The sequence below is a fragment of the Nerophis ophidion genome, linkage group LG23 (assembly GCF_033978795.1).
Source record: "Nerophis ophidion isolate RoL-2023_Sa linkage group LG23, RoL_Noph_v1.0, whole genome shotgun sequence".
Classification (NCBI taxonomy): Eukaryota; Metazoa; Chordata; class Actinopteri; order Syngnathiformes; family Syngnathidae; genus Nerophis; species Nerophis ophidion.
Window position 1 is genome coordinate 30115184 of NC_084633.1, and position 17469 is coordinate 30132652.

At 39.2% G+C, this 17469-nt stretch overlaps 2 protein-coding genes across 2 annotated transcripts in view; both read left to right on the top strand.

Moving 5' to 3' along the window:
• Positions 1–5929, top strand: part of LOC133541034 (aldehyde dehydrogenase family 16 member A1-like) — a 28386-nt gene extending 22457 nt beyond the window's left edge. The window contains exons 16-17 of the mRNA XM_061884074.1: positions 2124–2249; positions 2392–5929. Of these exons, the coding sequence (XP_061740058.1) occupies positions 2124–2249; positions 2392–2547 (282 nt within the window). The 3' untranslated portion in view covers positions 2548–5929. The remainder of the gene's footprint in view (positions 1–2123; positions 2250–2391) is intronic.
• Positions 5930–11823: 5894 nt separating this feature from the next.
• LOC133541035 (ferritin, middle subunit) lies at positions 11824–14348 on the top strand. Its single transcript, XM_061884075.1, has 4 exons — positions 11824–12114; positions 13608–13754; positions 13816–13941; positions 14007–14348. Exons 1-4 carry the CDS (start codon positions 12013–12015, stop codon positions 14160–14162), a joined length of 531 nt encoding a protein of 176 aa, XP_061740059.1. The 5' UTR covers positions 11824–12012; the 3' UTR covers positions 14163–14348.
• Positions 14349–17469: the final 3121 nt, after the last annotated feature.

Below are 17469 nucleotides of genomic sequence, written 5' to 3' on the forward strand. Positions count from 1 at the left end.
GTTCACTTAGCTGCAGTTAAAAAGGAATGTTCACACCTTGGAGAGCTGCTGCACCAGGTGGATTGACATGAATCATGGCTTTAACACGAGAGATGTCAATGGACATAAAGGAGAGGATTATGAAACTTTTTCAAGAATGTAAATATTCATGCAATGTTGCAAATGACGTTGATTGTTTGCAGTCAGATGTGTCTGAAATCTCAACCTCAAACAACATAGGAAAGTTGTAAAAGGCAACCGTACTGGTATACCAAAGAAACGGAAAATGCACAGCACAACAAATGAACAAATGGGCGGAAACTGGAGTCGCTGTCTGCGATCGAACCGTAACCACCTAAAGGAAATGGGATTTAGATATAGAAAAGCCGTCATTAACAACTAAACAGAAAAAACAAGCTTGCTAAGGAAAGGCAATTGTGGGCTATATATGACTGGATGAAAGTCATTTTCAATGCATTTGGCAAAGTGATTATGCAGAACTTTTTTTTGGTGCCGCTCCAATGAGATTTACGAAGATGACTGCCTGAAGAAAATATGCACATTTCTACAGTCATTGATGATGAGCTGCATGTCATATAATGGCACTGGAGGGATGGCTGTCATTACATCTTCAATAAATGCACAGGTTTATGTTGACATTTTGGACACGTCTCTTATTCCATCAATTTAAAGATGTTTGGGAATGATGAAATGATTTTTGAAGATGATAATGCATCTTGCAATAGAGGAATAGAGGAGTAACTGTGAAAACTTTCCTTCAAAAAAGATACAAAAACTCAATGTCATGGCCCGCAAATAGTCAGGATCTCAATCAAACTGAAAATCTGAGGGGGGAAATAAATAAAAAAAAAATGGCCCATAATAAGACTCGAACCTGCAAAGCTAATCCGACAACAGAAATCGGGGAAAGTTAGTGCAAGATTGATGTTCTATTTGTCACTTGTCATGTCCATGCCTCAGATAATGCAAGCTGTTAAAAAAGCCAGCAGCAGCAAAAAACTGGCAGTGTGTTTTAGTGCTTTTTGTTTGTTTGTTTGTTTTTCATGATTCTATATGTTTTTCCTCAGAATTGAGTGATTCCATAATTGTTTCACTGTACTTTATCCAAAAATTAAACAGTCACTGACTACGACATCATATATTCTTGATTTATTTTACTGTTTCTTAAAGCCAGAAAGTTGCCATTTGAAATGACTAGAGATTTGTGTCTTGTCTGTTATCGGCTTTTTTCTCTACAAACTCAAACAACCGAATTAACATTCTCCGGAGACATGGGAAACATTTTTGACATGCGCTGTATAGTGACTTTGGATTGGTTTTAGCATCTTTAATGTACAAAATGTATCAAAGTGGATCCGTGCCAATTTTGGACACCCATTAGGAACTAAACTAGAACTTCACCAACTTGTGTGTTTTAATGTTTTGGTACATTAGAGTGTATTCACACAAAAAAATAAAAAAAGATTACTCCCTACATGTGTATACAGTATGTGTATATATACATATAAATATCTGTATATATTTATTTTATTTAATATCTGTTTATTATTATTATTATCAATGTATCTATTTTTGCTTATTTAATTGATGTATGTGTAGATACTTCCTTGTTTTTGTTATCTCTGTTTATTTTTAATTTTTTTAGGGGGTGGGTGGTATGATGGGTATATAAACAAAAATACTTTTGACATCTAGGTTAGACAACGGCTATGTGATGTATGTGAATATGATTTGATGGATGGAAATGTCTGATGCTGGATGTTGATAAAAATAAAATGAAGGAAAAAAAATAGTGTATTCACTTTATCACTAAAGTGAACACAGTATATGATAAGCTAGCTGAACAAAGTGAAAAAATAAATTGGTGTAGTATGTATTAATATATGCAGTATGTCATGAATAATGAATTTATTTTACTTTTACAAAATGCTAAATGACCAATAAACAAACTGTACAAACCTGATATACATGTAGTGCAAGCAAAACAATTGGTTTCCATGTTTGCTTTGTAAATGTTTCCCTTCAACATTCCCCATCCGTTTGAAAAATGATTAATAACATAATAATAATAATAATAATGTGCTGATGTACACACAAAAGGGTTCATGTCCGTGTGCTTCTAGGTGCTCCAGTCTTCAGATCTGCCTGCAGGATTGGTGAACGTCATTACAGGAAGAAGAGACCAGCTAACAAAGGCTTTGGCGAGTCACAGCGTCATCAAGGCCATCTGGTATTGGGGCAGCGATGAGGTGAGGATTGCGCCCATCAGGCTTGAGGACAGCGAAACTGAAGGAGCTCAACAATTCTTCAAGTGCCAACTATACTTATACATGTCACTATAATGGCAGTGTTTCGACACGTCTCATGTCAATGTTTTTCTATTTGCTGTAGGGCTGCCAGTACCTGCAGCACACCTGCACCAGCCCTCTGAAAACCCTGCGCCTGTTCGGGAAAGACGGCAACAGGGACTGGTCTCACGCCTCTGTCTTAGAGGAGATGTGGAGGAACGGCGTCCAGTGGAAGAGTGTGTGGATTCCTACAGCATAATGACTAAAAAACAAGAAGATAAAGGTTGTGGTTTTCTTGTCAATCTCAACTTAATTGGCTTTACATATGCAGTGGTACCTCAACTTGCGAGTAATTTGGCTGTTTGCTCGAGCATAGTTTATGTACAAACATTTCTGAACATTTGAAGTAGTGTTTGTCCATAGCTGTAATTTAGTTTATATCGGTAATTATAGGCGGTTGAATTCCTAAATGTAGGCTGTCACTTTGCAACAGATAAAAATTAGCTCTAACCCATCGCTGGTCTGTGCAATAAATGTATAGTGCAATGTCCGTATCACATAAACAAACAGCCCACAGCCAGAGATTGACACAATCCGGCCGTCCAACAACCGGAAATTACAAATGGGTTGTACTTGTATACCGCTTTTCTACCTTCCAGGTACTCAAAGCGCTTTGACAGTATTTCCACATTTACCCATTCACACACACATTCACACACTGATGGAGGGAGATGCCATGCAAGGCACTAAACAGCACCCATCAGGAGCAAGGGCGAAGTGTCTTGCTCAGGACACAACGGACGTGACGAGGTTGGTAGTAGGTGGGGATTGAACCAGGGACCCTCGGGTTGCGCACGGCCACTCTTCCACTGCGCCACGCCGTCCCTTGATTGCGAAGGATTACGCCCACCAAATCAGAACACCAATTCATTAAAACATTTAATAGACTTGAAGTGTTCACAATCGTCAGGGCCGCCAGTCTGCACCACCCCTGAGCAGAATTTAGCTTCCACGCCAAAACGTCCACACAGCGGACATTAATCCATTAAAATATAAGAAGGTGCCAAATGGTCTGCATGACTTTTCTCATATGTTCTTTTCTCCTCACTTCACAAACTGGACGAATGAGCATTAGCCTTTCTCACTGAGTTGTTGCTGTCAACTCTGATCTCGCCGCTACGTTACTCAAAGAGGTCTGTGGTTACCATAAACAACACATTCTTAGTTGCTAGTATTCTAGTTCATATGGAAACAGTGTTGCCAGATCCCATGAGAGAAACAAGCAACTGTAAGAAAATAAGGCTAAAATCGTTTAAAATAAGCGGACTTGGCAACACAGGATGGAGAAGGAGCCTATAAGAGACACTACATTCGTTCGGTTCCCAAGATAAATGCTGTACAATATTATTACATAATTTTACATAAAGTTTGTTTGTAGTACATTCTATTGCATTGACTTTCAAACAATATTTCTTTTGTAAAAGTTAGTTTTTCTTTTTAAAAAGCAGGTTACATGTTAAAATTGTGCTCCTTGGGTGGGGAAGACAAGCTTGCATTAAATTGATTTCAGTATATTTCAATGAACGGGGCCGATTTGCATTGCGCTTCTAATTGAAACACACTTAAGTTGGTCATGTTTATGTCTGTCGACAAAGTCTTTAAGTAGTGGTCCATTGTGTTCATCCTATTGCTTGAATTATCCCGCGACGGCTTTTGTCGACATAACATGTGAGTGCCATAGGTGCCATTTCCATTTAAACCCAGTCCCTTTTTGTTGATGTGTTGTAATAGAGGTGGTCCTCGTTTACGATGTTCCGTACGCGCTCCCATAAAGGAATTAAAAACTTGATGTGGTTCCGTAAATATGATGACTCTCACTCGAAGCTCACTTCCAGCGAGCTATCCTTTCTTAGCTTAGCACAGTGATAACATCGGTTATAGTCAACTTTTTGCATTTGCTTATGTTTCCCTGGTGTACTGTGACAGCTCATAAAGCCTTTATCCCTGAAGTTAAAATAAACATATTAAAAAGTTAAGCTAGAAGAGAAACGCCCAACTACATTGACTGCTTTTGGTCTCAACAATTAGACTCCCGCAACCCAAAAGACGTGTTTGTAACCCTATGACCACCACCTGTATCATTATCGCTAATCTGCGTGAAACAACAGCAACATGCACAACGTTAAAATCGGGACTTCCTGTTCAGTGCATAGTCTGATTCAAAATAAAAGCATGGCAATGTTCACAGCAACTAACAAAATTCGAACATGCTGTGAAATACCGCAGCAGCTTTGCTAGATAGGTGTATAAATATGATATGAAAACACAGGACTCTAAATGAAAATATGCGCAAATCATTTATTATATCCCTTTCTCCTTATGCCGCTGCCAAAGTAAATGTGCATTACAGTATTGTCAACTGCATAGATTGACATCAGTCAGCCAGTTGAATGGAAATCGACATTAACCGAGTTCTACTGTAATATGAAGATTCAATGAAAAATATTACCAGCTGTAAGTTTATAAAAATATATATTGAAGTCCCCTGTTTTCCCCGTGAGTTATGGACATGTGCGTCCAAATATTAACTTTGATAACTATTTTGTAAAGTACATAATGGATTTGTTTAATCCAACTCAATAAATGTAAGAAGACTCCTTCACATATAACAAGACTAAAGTGGGTAATAGACCCCAGTGGACGCTACAGTCATACTTTGTTACAGGTTCTTTCCTAAATGTAAGAAGACTCCTTCACATATAACAAGACTAAAGTGGATAATAGACCCCAGTGGACGCTACAGTCATACTTTGTTACGGGTTCTTTCCTAAATTCAATCATGTTTGTCACATTCTTTATCAAAATGCTGGCACTCACAACTTACTTTGGCCCCATGGTAACCTATTTTGCACACTGACATTGAATCATCAACGTGTGTTTAATCGTACTTAATTCGTACTTAATTGTAACTGAGACATATTTTTGATTTCCGAAAATGTAAATACTAAAACCAAGGCATATGAAACCTGAGGTACCGCTGTGTTTTGTTGCATTGGCAAATCCATATGAGGATTTTTTTTTTTTAGTTAAATGCAAAGCTTTCTGTGTAAATGTAACCTACAAAAGATTAAAAATGCTCTGTAAATCAATAGGTTGATAAGCAATGATTGATAAGGGCTGAATCAAACAAAGGCCAAAGGTCGTGCTGTAGTGTTTTTCAACAGCAGAGAGTAGACTGGCTAAACAGTTACAATTCCTCAAATAGCAATCAAAACAATAATGGTGATATTTTTATGATGTTCTGACCGTCTTCCGCCATATCCTGCTCTCCTACCTCATTAGGTTTTATATGTACAGTGTGTGACACAACTCTGTATTAATAATAATAATAGAAAGCGTTTGGATGAAACATGAAGGTTCCACTTTTTCTTAAGAGAGCAGTATTATCAAAGGTGAATTATGCCAACTGTGTCTTGTCAAAATAATATATGCTTTTTTTATAAATATGCTTTGTAAACATTCTACTGCCAAATAAGCGGCAGTTCTTTCTGATTATGTACAGAAAATCTCTATTTCCCCACTGAGATTAATAAAGTACTTCTGATTATGATTCTAATTAAAAAATATAATTTAAAATATAACTTTACTTGCTGCCCTGTTTTATTGGACCACCACAATAAGATGTCACCCTCGCTCATAGACACTTTAAAATGGGACTGCCTGTGAATGGAACTTATCGCACAGGCAGTTAGTTCGGTGTAAAACATCTTCTGCTGTTATTGTGTGTGTGTGTGTGTGTGTGTGTGTGTGTGTGTGTGTGTGTGTGTGTGTGTGTGCGTGCGTGCGTGCGTGCGTGCGTGTGTGTGTGTGCGTGCGTGCGTGCGTGCGTGCGTGCGTGCGTGCGTGCGTGCGTGCGTGCGTGCGTGTGTGTGTGTGTGTGTTTCCCAGTAAAAGCCCTTCCTTTTTTTTCTCAGTAAGGGGAGTCTGTGCCTGGCGCGGGTTCCAATAAAGTACTTAGTGCACCAGTTGGAGTGCTTTACATTTATTTAAACGAAAAGACAAAAATAAATCCCCAAAGTTTTTATTTTCTTCTGTTGTGGCAAACAGTGTACATGCTATGTCAAACAAAAAGACTAACCCACGCAACAACAGGGGCCATGAAATAAACGGTCAGAAAAACCATGAGACTCGATCAATTGTTGCAAACAAGCAAGAGTGATCCACTCCTGGTCCCCCTGCAGCCCACATAAAGGGACCGTACGCATTAGAAAACAATGACATTTTTCAGTCAATTATCTAATCTAATACTTAATAAATAGTGGTGATATTACTTTTAATAGTTCTAATGACAATAATTATAATTATTCAAAATGTAGAATTCCCTGAATATATTCACTTATAAAACATAAATTTCATAACAAGAAATGGTGCTTACAGTGTGTCTGTAAAGTCTAGAGCAGGGGTCCCCAATATATATATATTAACATGCACACGCATGCACAAGTCTCCAAAACTTTAACCACGATGTTGCTACAATAAAAAAAATCCATCCATCCATCCAATTTCTACCACTTGTCCCTTTCGGGGTCACGGCGGGTCGCTGGAGCCTATCTCAGCTGCATTCGGGCGGAAGATGGTGTACAACCTGAACAAGTCGCCACCTCATCACAGGGCCAACACAGATAGACAACATTCACACTCACATTCACACACTAGGGCCAATTTAGTGTTGCCAATTCAACCTATCCCCAGGTGCATGTCTTTTGAAGTGGGAGGAACTAAGAGTACCCGGAGGGAACCCACGCAGTCACAGGGAGAACGTGCAGACTCCACACAGAAAGATCCCGAGCCCGGGATTGAACCTAGGACTGTTTAGGACCTTTGTATTGTGAGGCACATGCACTAACCCCTCTTCGACCATGTTGCCCCAACAAAAAAAGGAAAATATAAAAAGGGGTACTGTTTTTATAGTATATATATATATGTATATATACCTCGACGGAAAGAGCGCGCACTTGCCGCCGATGATGTCAAGTTATCGATGGGAAAATGCATTTTTCAACAATATGATTTGCCTGAGCGGCTAGGAGAGTAAAATGGATTAGAAAAGACAGATTTAAAAAAAATTCTAATTAAAAATAAAATGTAATTATCTAATTTTTTTTAACATGGGACTTACCGTGGGCCGGATTTTGGATGCTGGCGGGTCATAGTTTGGGGACCCCTGGTCTAGAGTATCCGCCCCAATCCCAGAGTCATATTTTCATTTTTACCTCAAAAACAAAATTTGCAATGATTTGTGACTTTCTTATACTTTAATATGTTCACTGCTCAACATTTACAGTTGTGATCAAAATTATTTAACCCCCACACAATTTTGATGTTTTAGCAAGTTGGACATTTATTCCGTATTTTGTTTATAGTCATATCAAATAAAGATGCATTAAATAGACAAATGCAACTTGAATTACAACATTTTGTAACATACCAAACAAAGTAATTTCTCTTAATATCTCATTGACAAAATGATTCAACCCCTTGAAGCTCATAACTCTTAAGAACAGAATTTGAACAAGGTATTTTCAATCAGGTGTTGAAAACACCTGTAGATGTCATTAGAACCATAACGAGCAACAATTAAACTGATTGAAAAATACTGTGACGCTCAGCTTCTTGCAGATGGTCAATGGTGTATTTGCAACATGGTGAAGTCCAGGGAGTGGTCAAAGCAGTAAAAAGAGGAGGTAATTTCTCTTCATAAGAAAGGATATGGATATAAGAAAATAGCAAAGACATTACACATTCCAAGAGACACAGTGGAAACACTACCTGGGCGTGGTAGAAAGAGGATGCTGTGTGCAACTGCTGTCCGGTATTTGAAGCGTACAGTGGTGAAAACCCCCCGGGTAACAGCTGAGGAACTACAACAGGACATTGCAGAGGGGGGAATGCAGGTTTCGTCCCAGACAATAAGGCGCGCACTACGAGATGAAGGCCTCCATGCCAGAACTCCCAGGCGCACCGCACTTCTGACTACCAGGCACAAGAAAAAAAGACTCCAGTATGCCAAAAATCATCTGGACAAACCCCAAAGGTTTTGGGAAACTGTTCTATGGAGTGATGAGACAAAACTGGAACTCTTTGGGCCTATGAATCAACATTATGTCTGGAGGAGAAAAAATGAAACTTACAAAAAGAAGAACACCTCGCCTACTGTTAAGCATGGTGGGGGGTCAATCATGCTCTGGGACTGTTTCTCTGCCTCAGGTACCGGGAATCTCCAGCGAGTTCAAGGCATTATGAATTCTATTTCCTAGCAGGATATATTAGCTGCAAATGTCATGAAGTCAGTGACGAAGCTGAGGCTTGGGAGACGTTGGACCTTCCAACAGGACAACGATCCCAAGCATACCTCCAAATCAACATCAGAGTGGTTGCAGAAGAAGGGCTGGAAGACTGGAGTGGCCTTCACAGTTGCCAGACCTAAATCCTATAGAAAACCTGTGGTGGGACTTGAAGAAGGCAGTTGCAGCACGCAAGCCCAAGAATATGAATGAACTGGAGGCCTTTGCCCAAGAGGAATGGGTTAAAATACCCGTAGATCGTTGCAAGAAGCTTGTGTCTGGTTATGTATCACGTTTGAAGGATGTCATTACTGCCAAAGGGTGGTCTACTAAGTACTAAAGATGCATGTAACTAGGGGGTTGAATCATTTTGTCAATGAGATATTAAGAAAAATGTCCTTTTTTGGTATTTTGTAAAATACAGTATTACAATTTAAGTTGCATTTGTCTATTTGACACATCTTTATTTGATATGGCTATAAACAAAATACGGAATAAATGTCCAACTTGCTAAAACACCAAAATTGTGTGGGAGTTGAATAATTTTGATCACAACTGTAGGTCAGGGGTTCTTACAGTGACCTAGGGCCCACTCAAATAATAACAATCTTACTCTTAATTGTAATCATTTTCAATAATCCAACCTACATAGAGTTTGCAACCTTGTCAAATAATATGGACCTATGTTTTTATCACAAAAAATATGATTTAACACATAAACCTCAGGTTTAACTCAGACTGATTAGAAAAAAAAATTCTACCCAAGTACGCTGCATAAGAAAGGACTCATAAAGTGATTATGAATATTATTACATACAATTTTGTTGTGTTAAAATAAATTAATTCAAATTAAATTAATAGTAACATGTTTTTTCAAATAAGCTGTCCAAAAATTAAATTGCAAATTAAAATACCGCTTTAGTCGTAATGTTTGCGCTTAAGAAACTTCTTTATGACTGTAGTTCAAGACTTCTTCTGTTTTTTTACATTGTAATTACTGCCACAAGTGGTTGGAAATGTGTACTACAACTGAGTTCTGCTGCGGCCCATAACAGAGTAACCAATATTTTTTGCGGTCCTCCAAAACCCCTAATCTATGTGATTTTACCAGAGTTGGGGTAAAAAAACGGTTTAGTTGTTGCCTTTTCTTTGTTAACCTTACCATATTTAGTTTTAGGAATGACTATTAGTTATAGAATACAGTATTTGAACAGTGAAATATATGTAAGTACGAAATAAAAAGGTAAAGAGTCGATCTCAGTAAATGCGACCATTTAGCAGCCTTTTATAATGTGCTTTTGTTTTGTCAGATGTGTAAGACACTGAGATATACAATCATTACATGACAACACAGTATAGTAATTCCCCGGGAGTTGTGTGCAGAACTGAATAATAACAAAGAAAGGGAAAATAACACTCTTATCATCATTTTCATTGCACAATTCCACCCTGAAGTGCACATGTATTGTGCAATGAGGTCAACTTCCTGTCAGACACCTCCATGGTCACAAGACTCCCTCCCTTTTGTAACCCATGACAGTGCAAAAAAACAGGAAGCTTTACAGGATGCCTTTTTTTAAAAAAAAAAGCTGAGTCACCACAATGACACAGCAAAATCCTCTTGTTGATACAAGAATTTGTGAAGGAGTGAGTCACTTTTTTTTTGCCAAAAAACAAAACAAAACTGTGCAGTCAGGATACAAGGCACCACTACACTGTTGAGTAACTGTGACTCAGCAAAACTTAAGGTAATATATTTTATTGTTATGTTAAAAAATGTCTAATAAGTCAATTACATAGAAGAGCAAGACAACTAATGAATGTGGATATGTAGCTTTGTTTCATTTTGCAACCAGGATGTAAGACTAAATAATGCACATAAGATAAGTGAAGATCCATCCATCCATCCATTTACTACCGCTTGTCCCTTTTGGGCTCGCGGGGGGTGCTGGAGCCTATCTCAGCTGCATTAATAGTAAAATGTTAACAGAAGTGCACAATTCATAGCCGGTGGATAAAAACTAAGCAGGGATAAAGGAAATGTGTTGAAAATAATATACAGTACTAATAAGCAAACGAGAGTCTAAAAATATTAAACTGTAAAACGTAGGCAGTGTTAAGTAAAATGTAATAAATGGTAGAAGAATTGGGATACATAAATACATTTCATAGTTAATTAAGATTGATCATTACATAACCTTAATACTAACTGCTGAAAAATAACCATGTATTTGAACACCACAACAGAAGAAACACAAATACTACAATGTTGTACTCTAAAAATTAATACAAAATCAGACAGTTAATTCAACAGGATTGATTCATTCATTGATTGATTGAAACTTTTATTAGGAAATTGCACAGTACAGTACATATTCCGTACAATTGACCACTAAATGGTAACATGTAACGAATAAGTTTTTCAACTTATTTAAATCCTGCGATGAGGTGGCGACTTGTCCAGGGTGTACCCGGCCTTCCGCCCGATTATAGCTGAGATAGGCACCAGCGCCCCCCGCGACCCCAAAGGGAATAAGCGGAAGAAAATGGATGAATGGATGGATGACCACCAAATGGTAACACTAGAATAAGTTTTTCAACTTATTTAAGTCCTACGATGAGGTGGAGACTTGTCCAGGGTGTACGCCGCCTTCCGCCCGATTGTAGCTGAGAAGCTGAGATAGGCACCAGCGCCCCCCGCGACCCTAAAGGGAATAAGCGGTAGGAAAAATGGATGGATGTAACTTATTTAAGTTGGGTTCCACGTAAATTAATTCATGGTATAAGAACTTCAGCACATTTTTAAAATAATGATTTTTATATACTATATTTTTTTCAATGCCAATTCGAATATGTTAGTTCGCCAAAAAGTGTCCTCAATAAAGCTGCGTTATTGAGTAATGCACATGTCAGTGGTGACGTATTTTTGAGACAATATTGCTTGATTCCCACCATGGTGTTTGAATGATCAGATCTTTGCAGTGTTGTATTTTCTCTTTGTTTACAGGTACATAAACTGTAAGTGCAGTGAAAGAATGACGCAATACGTTGTGACCAGTCATTGGTCACATGATCAGAACGCACCAATTAAAACGCTTGGCTTCTATCGGCGTCACGTGCTCTAGAGAGATGTGATTGGTGGAAATCTGCTGAATAGGAGTCACGAGGTCTTACAGAGAGGTATAAATATCGCTCGGTACCACCTCTAAGTTCAGAATTGGAGAGAAGGTTCTTGCTTCAACAGTGTTTGAACGGAACTTCTGTCGGCCTATCTGCTTCCAAAGCGACACGTCGTTGCCTTCACTCTTCCAAATAACTCCACGCAAAGCTCTATTTTTCTACCTTATTTTTTGCAAGAAAAGACGAACCCGCCAGCCAAAATGGAGTCTCAAGTGCGCCAGAACTACCACCGCGAATGCGAGGCCGCCATTAACCGAATGGTCAACATGGAGCTGTTCGCTTCCTACAATTACACTTCCATGGTAAGCAAAACTGGATTTTTAATGTACTGTAAATCGCGTATGGAGAAAAACTGCTATGATAAAGTCTCCTTGTTGGTGTTCATTAGGATTGTTGTCTCAACTGGCGCACTTATACACTTACAGCTAGTATTTGAGTAGTAAGTGCGTTCACATGTGCCCACTCGATGCGGTGTTACTATAAGCAAGCATAAAGTAGTCCTAGTTCAATACCATCGTTAGTCAATTACCGGAAATGACTATCTTTATTTTACAGGTTTTTTTTACATAATATATTATGGTTTAAAGGCCTACTGAAATGAGATGTTCTTATTTAAATGGGGATAGCAGGTCCATTCTGTGTCATACTTGATCATTTCGCGATATTGCCATATTTTTGCTGAAAGGATTTAGTAGAGAACATCGACAAAAAAGTTCACAACTTTTGGTCGCTAACAGAAAAGCCGTGCCTTTACCGTAAGTCGCAGATGATGATGTCATATGTTGAAGGTTCCTCACATTATTTTTAATGGGAGCCTCCAACAAAAAGCTATTCGGGCTGAGAAAACTACAATATCCCCATTTGAGTGAGGATGAAAGATTTGTTTAAGGATATTGATAGCAACGACTAGAAAAAAAAAGCCTTTGCATTGGGACGGATTCAGATGTTTTTAGACACATTTACAAGGATAATTCTGGGAAATCCCTTATCTTTCTATTGTGTTGCTAGTGTTTTAGTGAGTGTAATATTACCTGATAGTCGGAAGGGTGTATCCACGGGTGTGTTGACGCTAGTGTCTGATGGAAGTCGACTTACAGCTGTACGGACGGCACAAGCTCAGCTGAACTCCGTTAAGTGGTGACTTTTTACCACAATATTCTCACCGAAAACTGCTGGTTGACAAGTGGTCAGGATACATATTCGCTTGACCGCTCTGATCCATAGTAAAGTTTCACCTTCGGGAATTTTAAACAAGGAATCACCGTGTTTTTGTGGCTAAAGGCTAAAGCTTCCCAACGCCATCTTTCTACTTTGACTTCTCCATTGAACAAATTGCAAAAGGTTCAGCAACACAGATGTCCAAAATACTGTGTAATTATGCGGTTAAAGCAGACGACTTTTAGCTGTGTGCGCAGCGCTAATATTTCCTAACAGTCCGTGACGTCACGCGTACACGTCAGCCTTCTGCAACGTTTTTCAACAGGATACTTGGCGGGAAATTTAAAATCGCAATTTAGTAAACTAAAAAGCCCGTGTTGCAATGTTTATTTCATCATTGATCTATGAACTATCGGACTGTGGTCGGTAGTATAGGGTTTCAGCAGGCCTTTAACTGCACACTGAGTGCAACATCCTGGTACTGACGGCAGTGCAATTCAGCCATCATCCGGGTACTGACTGCTGTGCTTTCCACCATATCATGACAGTTAAAAAATGCTGTCATGCTTAGATTGTGTTACATGATAACCAAATGTAACGGTCAAAGTGACATCATTTATTCTACTCTTCTACCTAGGCATTTTACTTCTCCCGAGATGACGTGGCCCTTCCAGGCTTTGCTCATTTCTTTAAAGAAAATAGTGAGGAGGAGAGAGAGCATGCTGACAAGCTGCTGTCCTTTCAAAACAACAGGGGTGGGCGCATCTTCCTCCAGGACATCAAGGTGAGCAAATGCTTTTAGTACTACTCAGCTCATGTGTGCTAACAATAGTGTCTTTCTGTAGAAACCAGAGCGTGACGAGTGGGGGAGTGGGCTTGAGGCCATGCAGTGTGCCCTGCAGTTGGAGAAAAATGTAAACCAAGCTCTGCTGGAACTGCATAAACTGGCCTCTGACCACGCGGACCCTCATGTAAGCGTTTAGTATTACGGTTTCCTTACCTGCCACTAAACTGGTTTCTGTTACTTTGTCCACAGCTGTGCGACTTCCTTGAAACCCATTACCTGAACGAGCAAGTGGAAGCGATCAAGAAGTTGGGCGACTACATCAGCAACCTGTCTCGCATGGATGCTCAGAACAACAAGATGGCAGAGTACTTGTTTGACAAGCACTCTCTGGGGGGCAAGAGCTAAACATCTTTGAAAGGCCTTTACACTTAAAACAAGCCTCAACATGTTCTTTTCCCACTTCAACTGATTGATATAATTTCATATCTAATCTGGTTTAACGTCGCAAAGAATATTGACACTTTAAATTTATAAAAGCCAGTGATTACATTTGAGTAGAAAAGCTGTTCTAAATAAACCTTTTGAGCTGGATTATGATGTACTGTGTTTATTTGCATATGTTCATCCAAATGTCTGAACATAACATTTAAGGCCACAATATTCGCTCGATTTTTCTCTTTTGCATTTGGCCTAAGTGAGTTTCCATCATACTTGTCAACCTTGAGACCTCCAAATTTTGGGAGGTGGGGGGTGGTTAAGAGGGGAGGAGTATATTTACATCTACAACTCACCAACTCTAGTATATGTATGAAATACTTGACTTTCAGTGAATTCTATATGTATTTAATTACATTGAATTTCAGACGGCACCTATCAAATACAAAGTAATCAGTTATTCTACTAACTGTACTGTGCTTGCTGGTTACTAAAAAAAAAAAACTTACCTTTTCACTATTTGAGTCACCTTTGTTCTGTCACTTGCAGTCAGATGTGCAACACATAAATCGTTGGCCAATCAAAAAGCAACCCCATAATGCTATAGCCAACATTCACCAGGAGGTGACGACAGACAACATAGAATCTATTACAGACGCAAGTTGCCATGGCTGTAACTTCCTCATTCTTCTGCTTCGTCTCCTTGTGTGTGCAGTTTATTAAAATCCGTAGATATAACGTGATTGGGCAGGCAAGCTGTTAATATAGTTGGAAAGTAGATATGAAAACAGGCTGTCCCCACTCAGGTCAGTATGGAGCTGGAGGGTGTGTGTCCTCCTGCTCCGCTGAATTTCGGGAGAAGATTTCTTCCGGGAGAATTTCGGGAGTCTCCCGGAAAATCCGGGAGGGTTGGCAAGTATGGTTTCCATGCCCAATTGTGGTGTAGAAACATGAGTTAATAAATGCACCAAAATACATTAATTTTTTAAGGCCTTCTCGATAAAATTGTGATTGAAACTGTTCTAATAGTACTGCTGAAGCTCAACAATGCTTACTCCAAAAAAAAGTAGAGTCAGTATGGTGACCAGTCATTTCCAAATCATGTTAGTGTTGGATCAAAGTTAATGCGTAAGACATTTGAATTTGGACAAATTGCAAGTCCATATTGATACAAAATTTAGACTACATCCTGAAGTCCTTTGACTTGAAACAAAAGTGTAATTTAAACCATAGTGAAAAAAACAGATGGTGGGAGAAATGTTTGTCTTATGCATGATGCAATATGTATTGCTAACTTTTTTTGATGGGTTTTCCTTTTATATACATAATATTGTTGAAGTGGCGGCTGGTTGCATCAGTTGTGCTATTTTAATGTCCTTTGTTTTAAGTTTCCATCTTTTCACCTTATTTGTGGACTTTTTTTATCTGCACTGCACGACATAGTTTCCTACTTGTGGGGAAAAATGAAGTCTTATTCTAAACATTTTTAACATGGTGTAACTACAAGCCTATCAGAATAGCTGTCCCGTGTTTCACCACAGAGAGCGCTGTCACTACTCGATCGGTACCGGAAAATATGATCAGTCCACTTACGCGGGAAGAGTACGTCACTTCCTGGACTTGCAATTTTTATGATAGAGCCTTGCGACATTATGTTCAGTGATATTTGAATGTTTTGTTTTGTTTAAAAAAAATTGCTTGATTGGGAGTGAATGTGAATACGAATATAAACCTGAACAAGGGGTGGATTAAAAAAAAGTCGCATTCTCAACCACGTTCACCCTTCTGTCATTGCAACGAAAGACGCACGGGGGCGCAACTGTCTTAAAAGGTTTGTTTAATAAATCTTGACTTTCTTTTATATGTTGATTTTGTGTTAGACAAGGATCTTACTGTAACTTTAATATATACATGCAACCTAAAAATGTAGATTTTTAAATGATCATCACTGTGAATTGATTTAAATAAAGTAGTAAAAACAAATATTTATTCGCCTGTAGGGCTGCTGAGCCCATCGTTCATGTTTTTGTACAGTTTTAAAATAAATATTGTATATTTAAGTTGAGTTTGTTTTGCATGTAACGTTTTATATGACCTTGTTATACATCCATCCATCTTCTTCCGCTTATCCGAGGTCGGGTAGCGGGGGCAGCAGCCTAAGCAGGGAAGCCCAGACTTTCCTCTCCCCAGCCATTTTGTCCAGCTCTTCCCGGGAGATCCCGAGGCGTTCCCAGGCCAGCCGGGAGACATAGTCTTCCCAACGTGTCCTGGGTCTTTCCTGTGGCCTCCTACCGTTTGGACGTGCCCTAAACACCTCCCTAGGGAGGCGTTCGGGTGGCATCCTGACCAAATGCCCTAACCACCTCATCTGGCTTCTCTCGATGTGGAGGAGCAGCGGCTTTACTTTGAGCTCCTCTCGGATGGCAGAGTTTCTCACCCTATCTCTAAGGGAGAGCCCCGGCGGAGGAAACTCATTTCGGCCGCTTGTACTCGGGATCTTGTCCTTCCGGCCATGACCTAAAGCTCATGACCATAGGTGATAAAGATTAAAAAATAAAAACCACGGAAACCGTGACACAAACTTAATTGCCGTAAAACAAGTTGACGGAAGTGACGTAGCCGTCGCATATGCATGGGCTGATCGTGTCTTCTGATACCAATCGAGTAGTGACAAGCGCCCCCAGAAACAGAAATCCCCCTTTTTGTCCAACTTCATTGGTGCCTCATTAGTAATAAAGCAGGGGTTCTAAACCTTTTTGACATTAGGGCCTAACTTTACCACTACGGAGGGGCCCGGGACCCACTCAAATATTAACACTAAATTAGTATCCTACACATAGGATGATTGGCAGCACGAAATTGGCCCTAGTGTCTGAATGTTGTCTGTCTATCTGTGTTGGCCTAGCAATGATGTGGCGACTTGTGCAGGGTGTATGCGGGCTTCCGCCTGAATATAGCTCAGATAGACTCCAGCACCCCCCGCGAACCCGAAAGGGACAAGCGGTAGAAAATGGATGGATGAATGGATAGTATCTTACTCTTGAATTTAATCATATTCATTAATTATATCTAACCTACGCACAGTTTAGTTTACAACCCTGTCAAATGATATGAAAGCATGTGTTAATCACAAATATTATTATCAAGGCTTAGGTCAGGCTGATTACAAAATAAATACTAAAACCGATTAGAAATACATCTAAAAAAAATTACACATTGCTAAAATACATTCAAATTGAATTATTAGAAAATAATATATGTTTATTAACTAAACTGT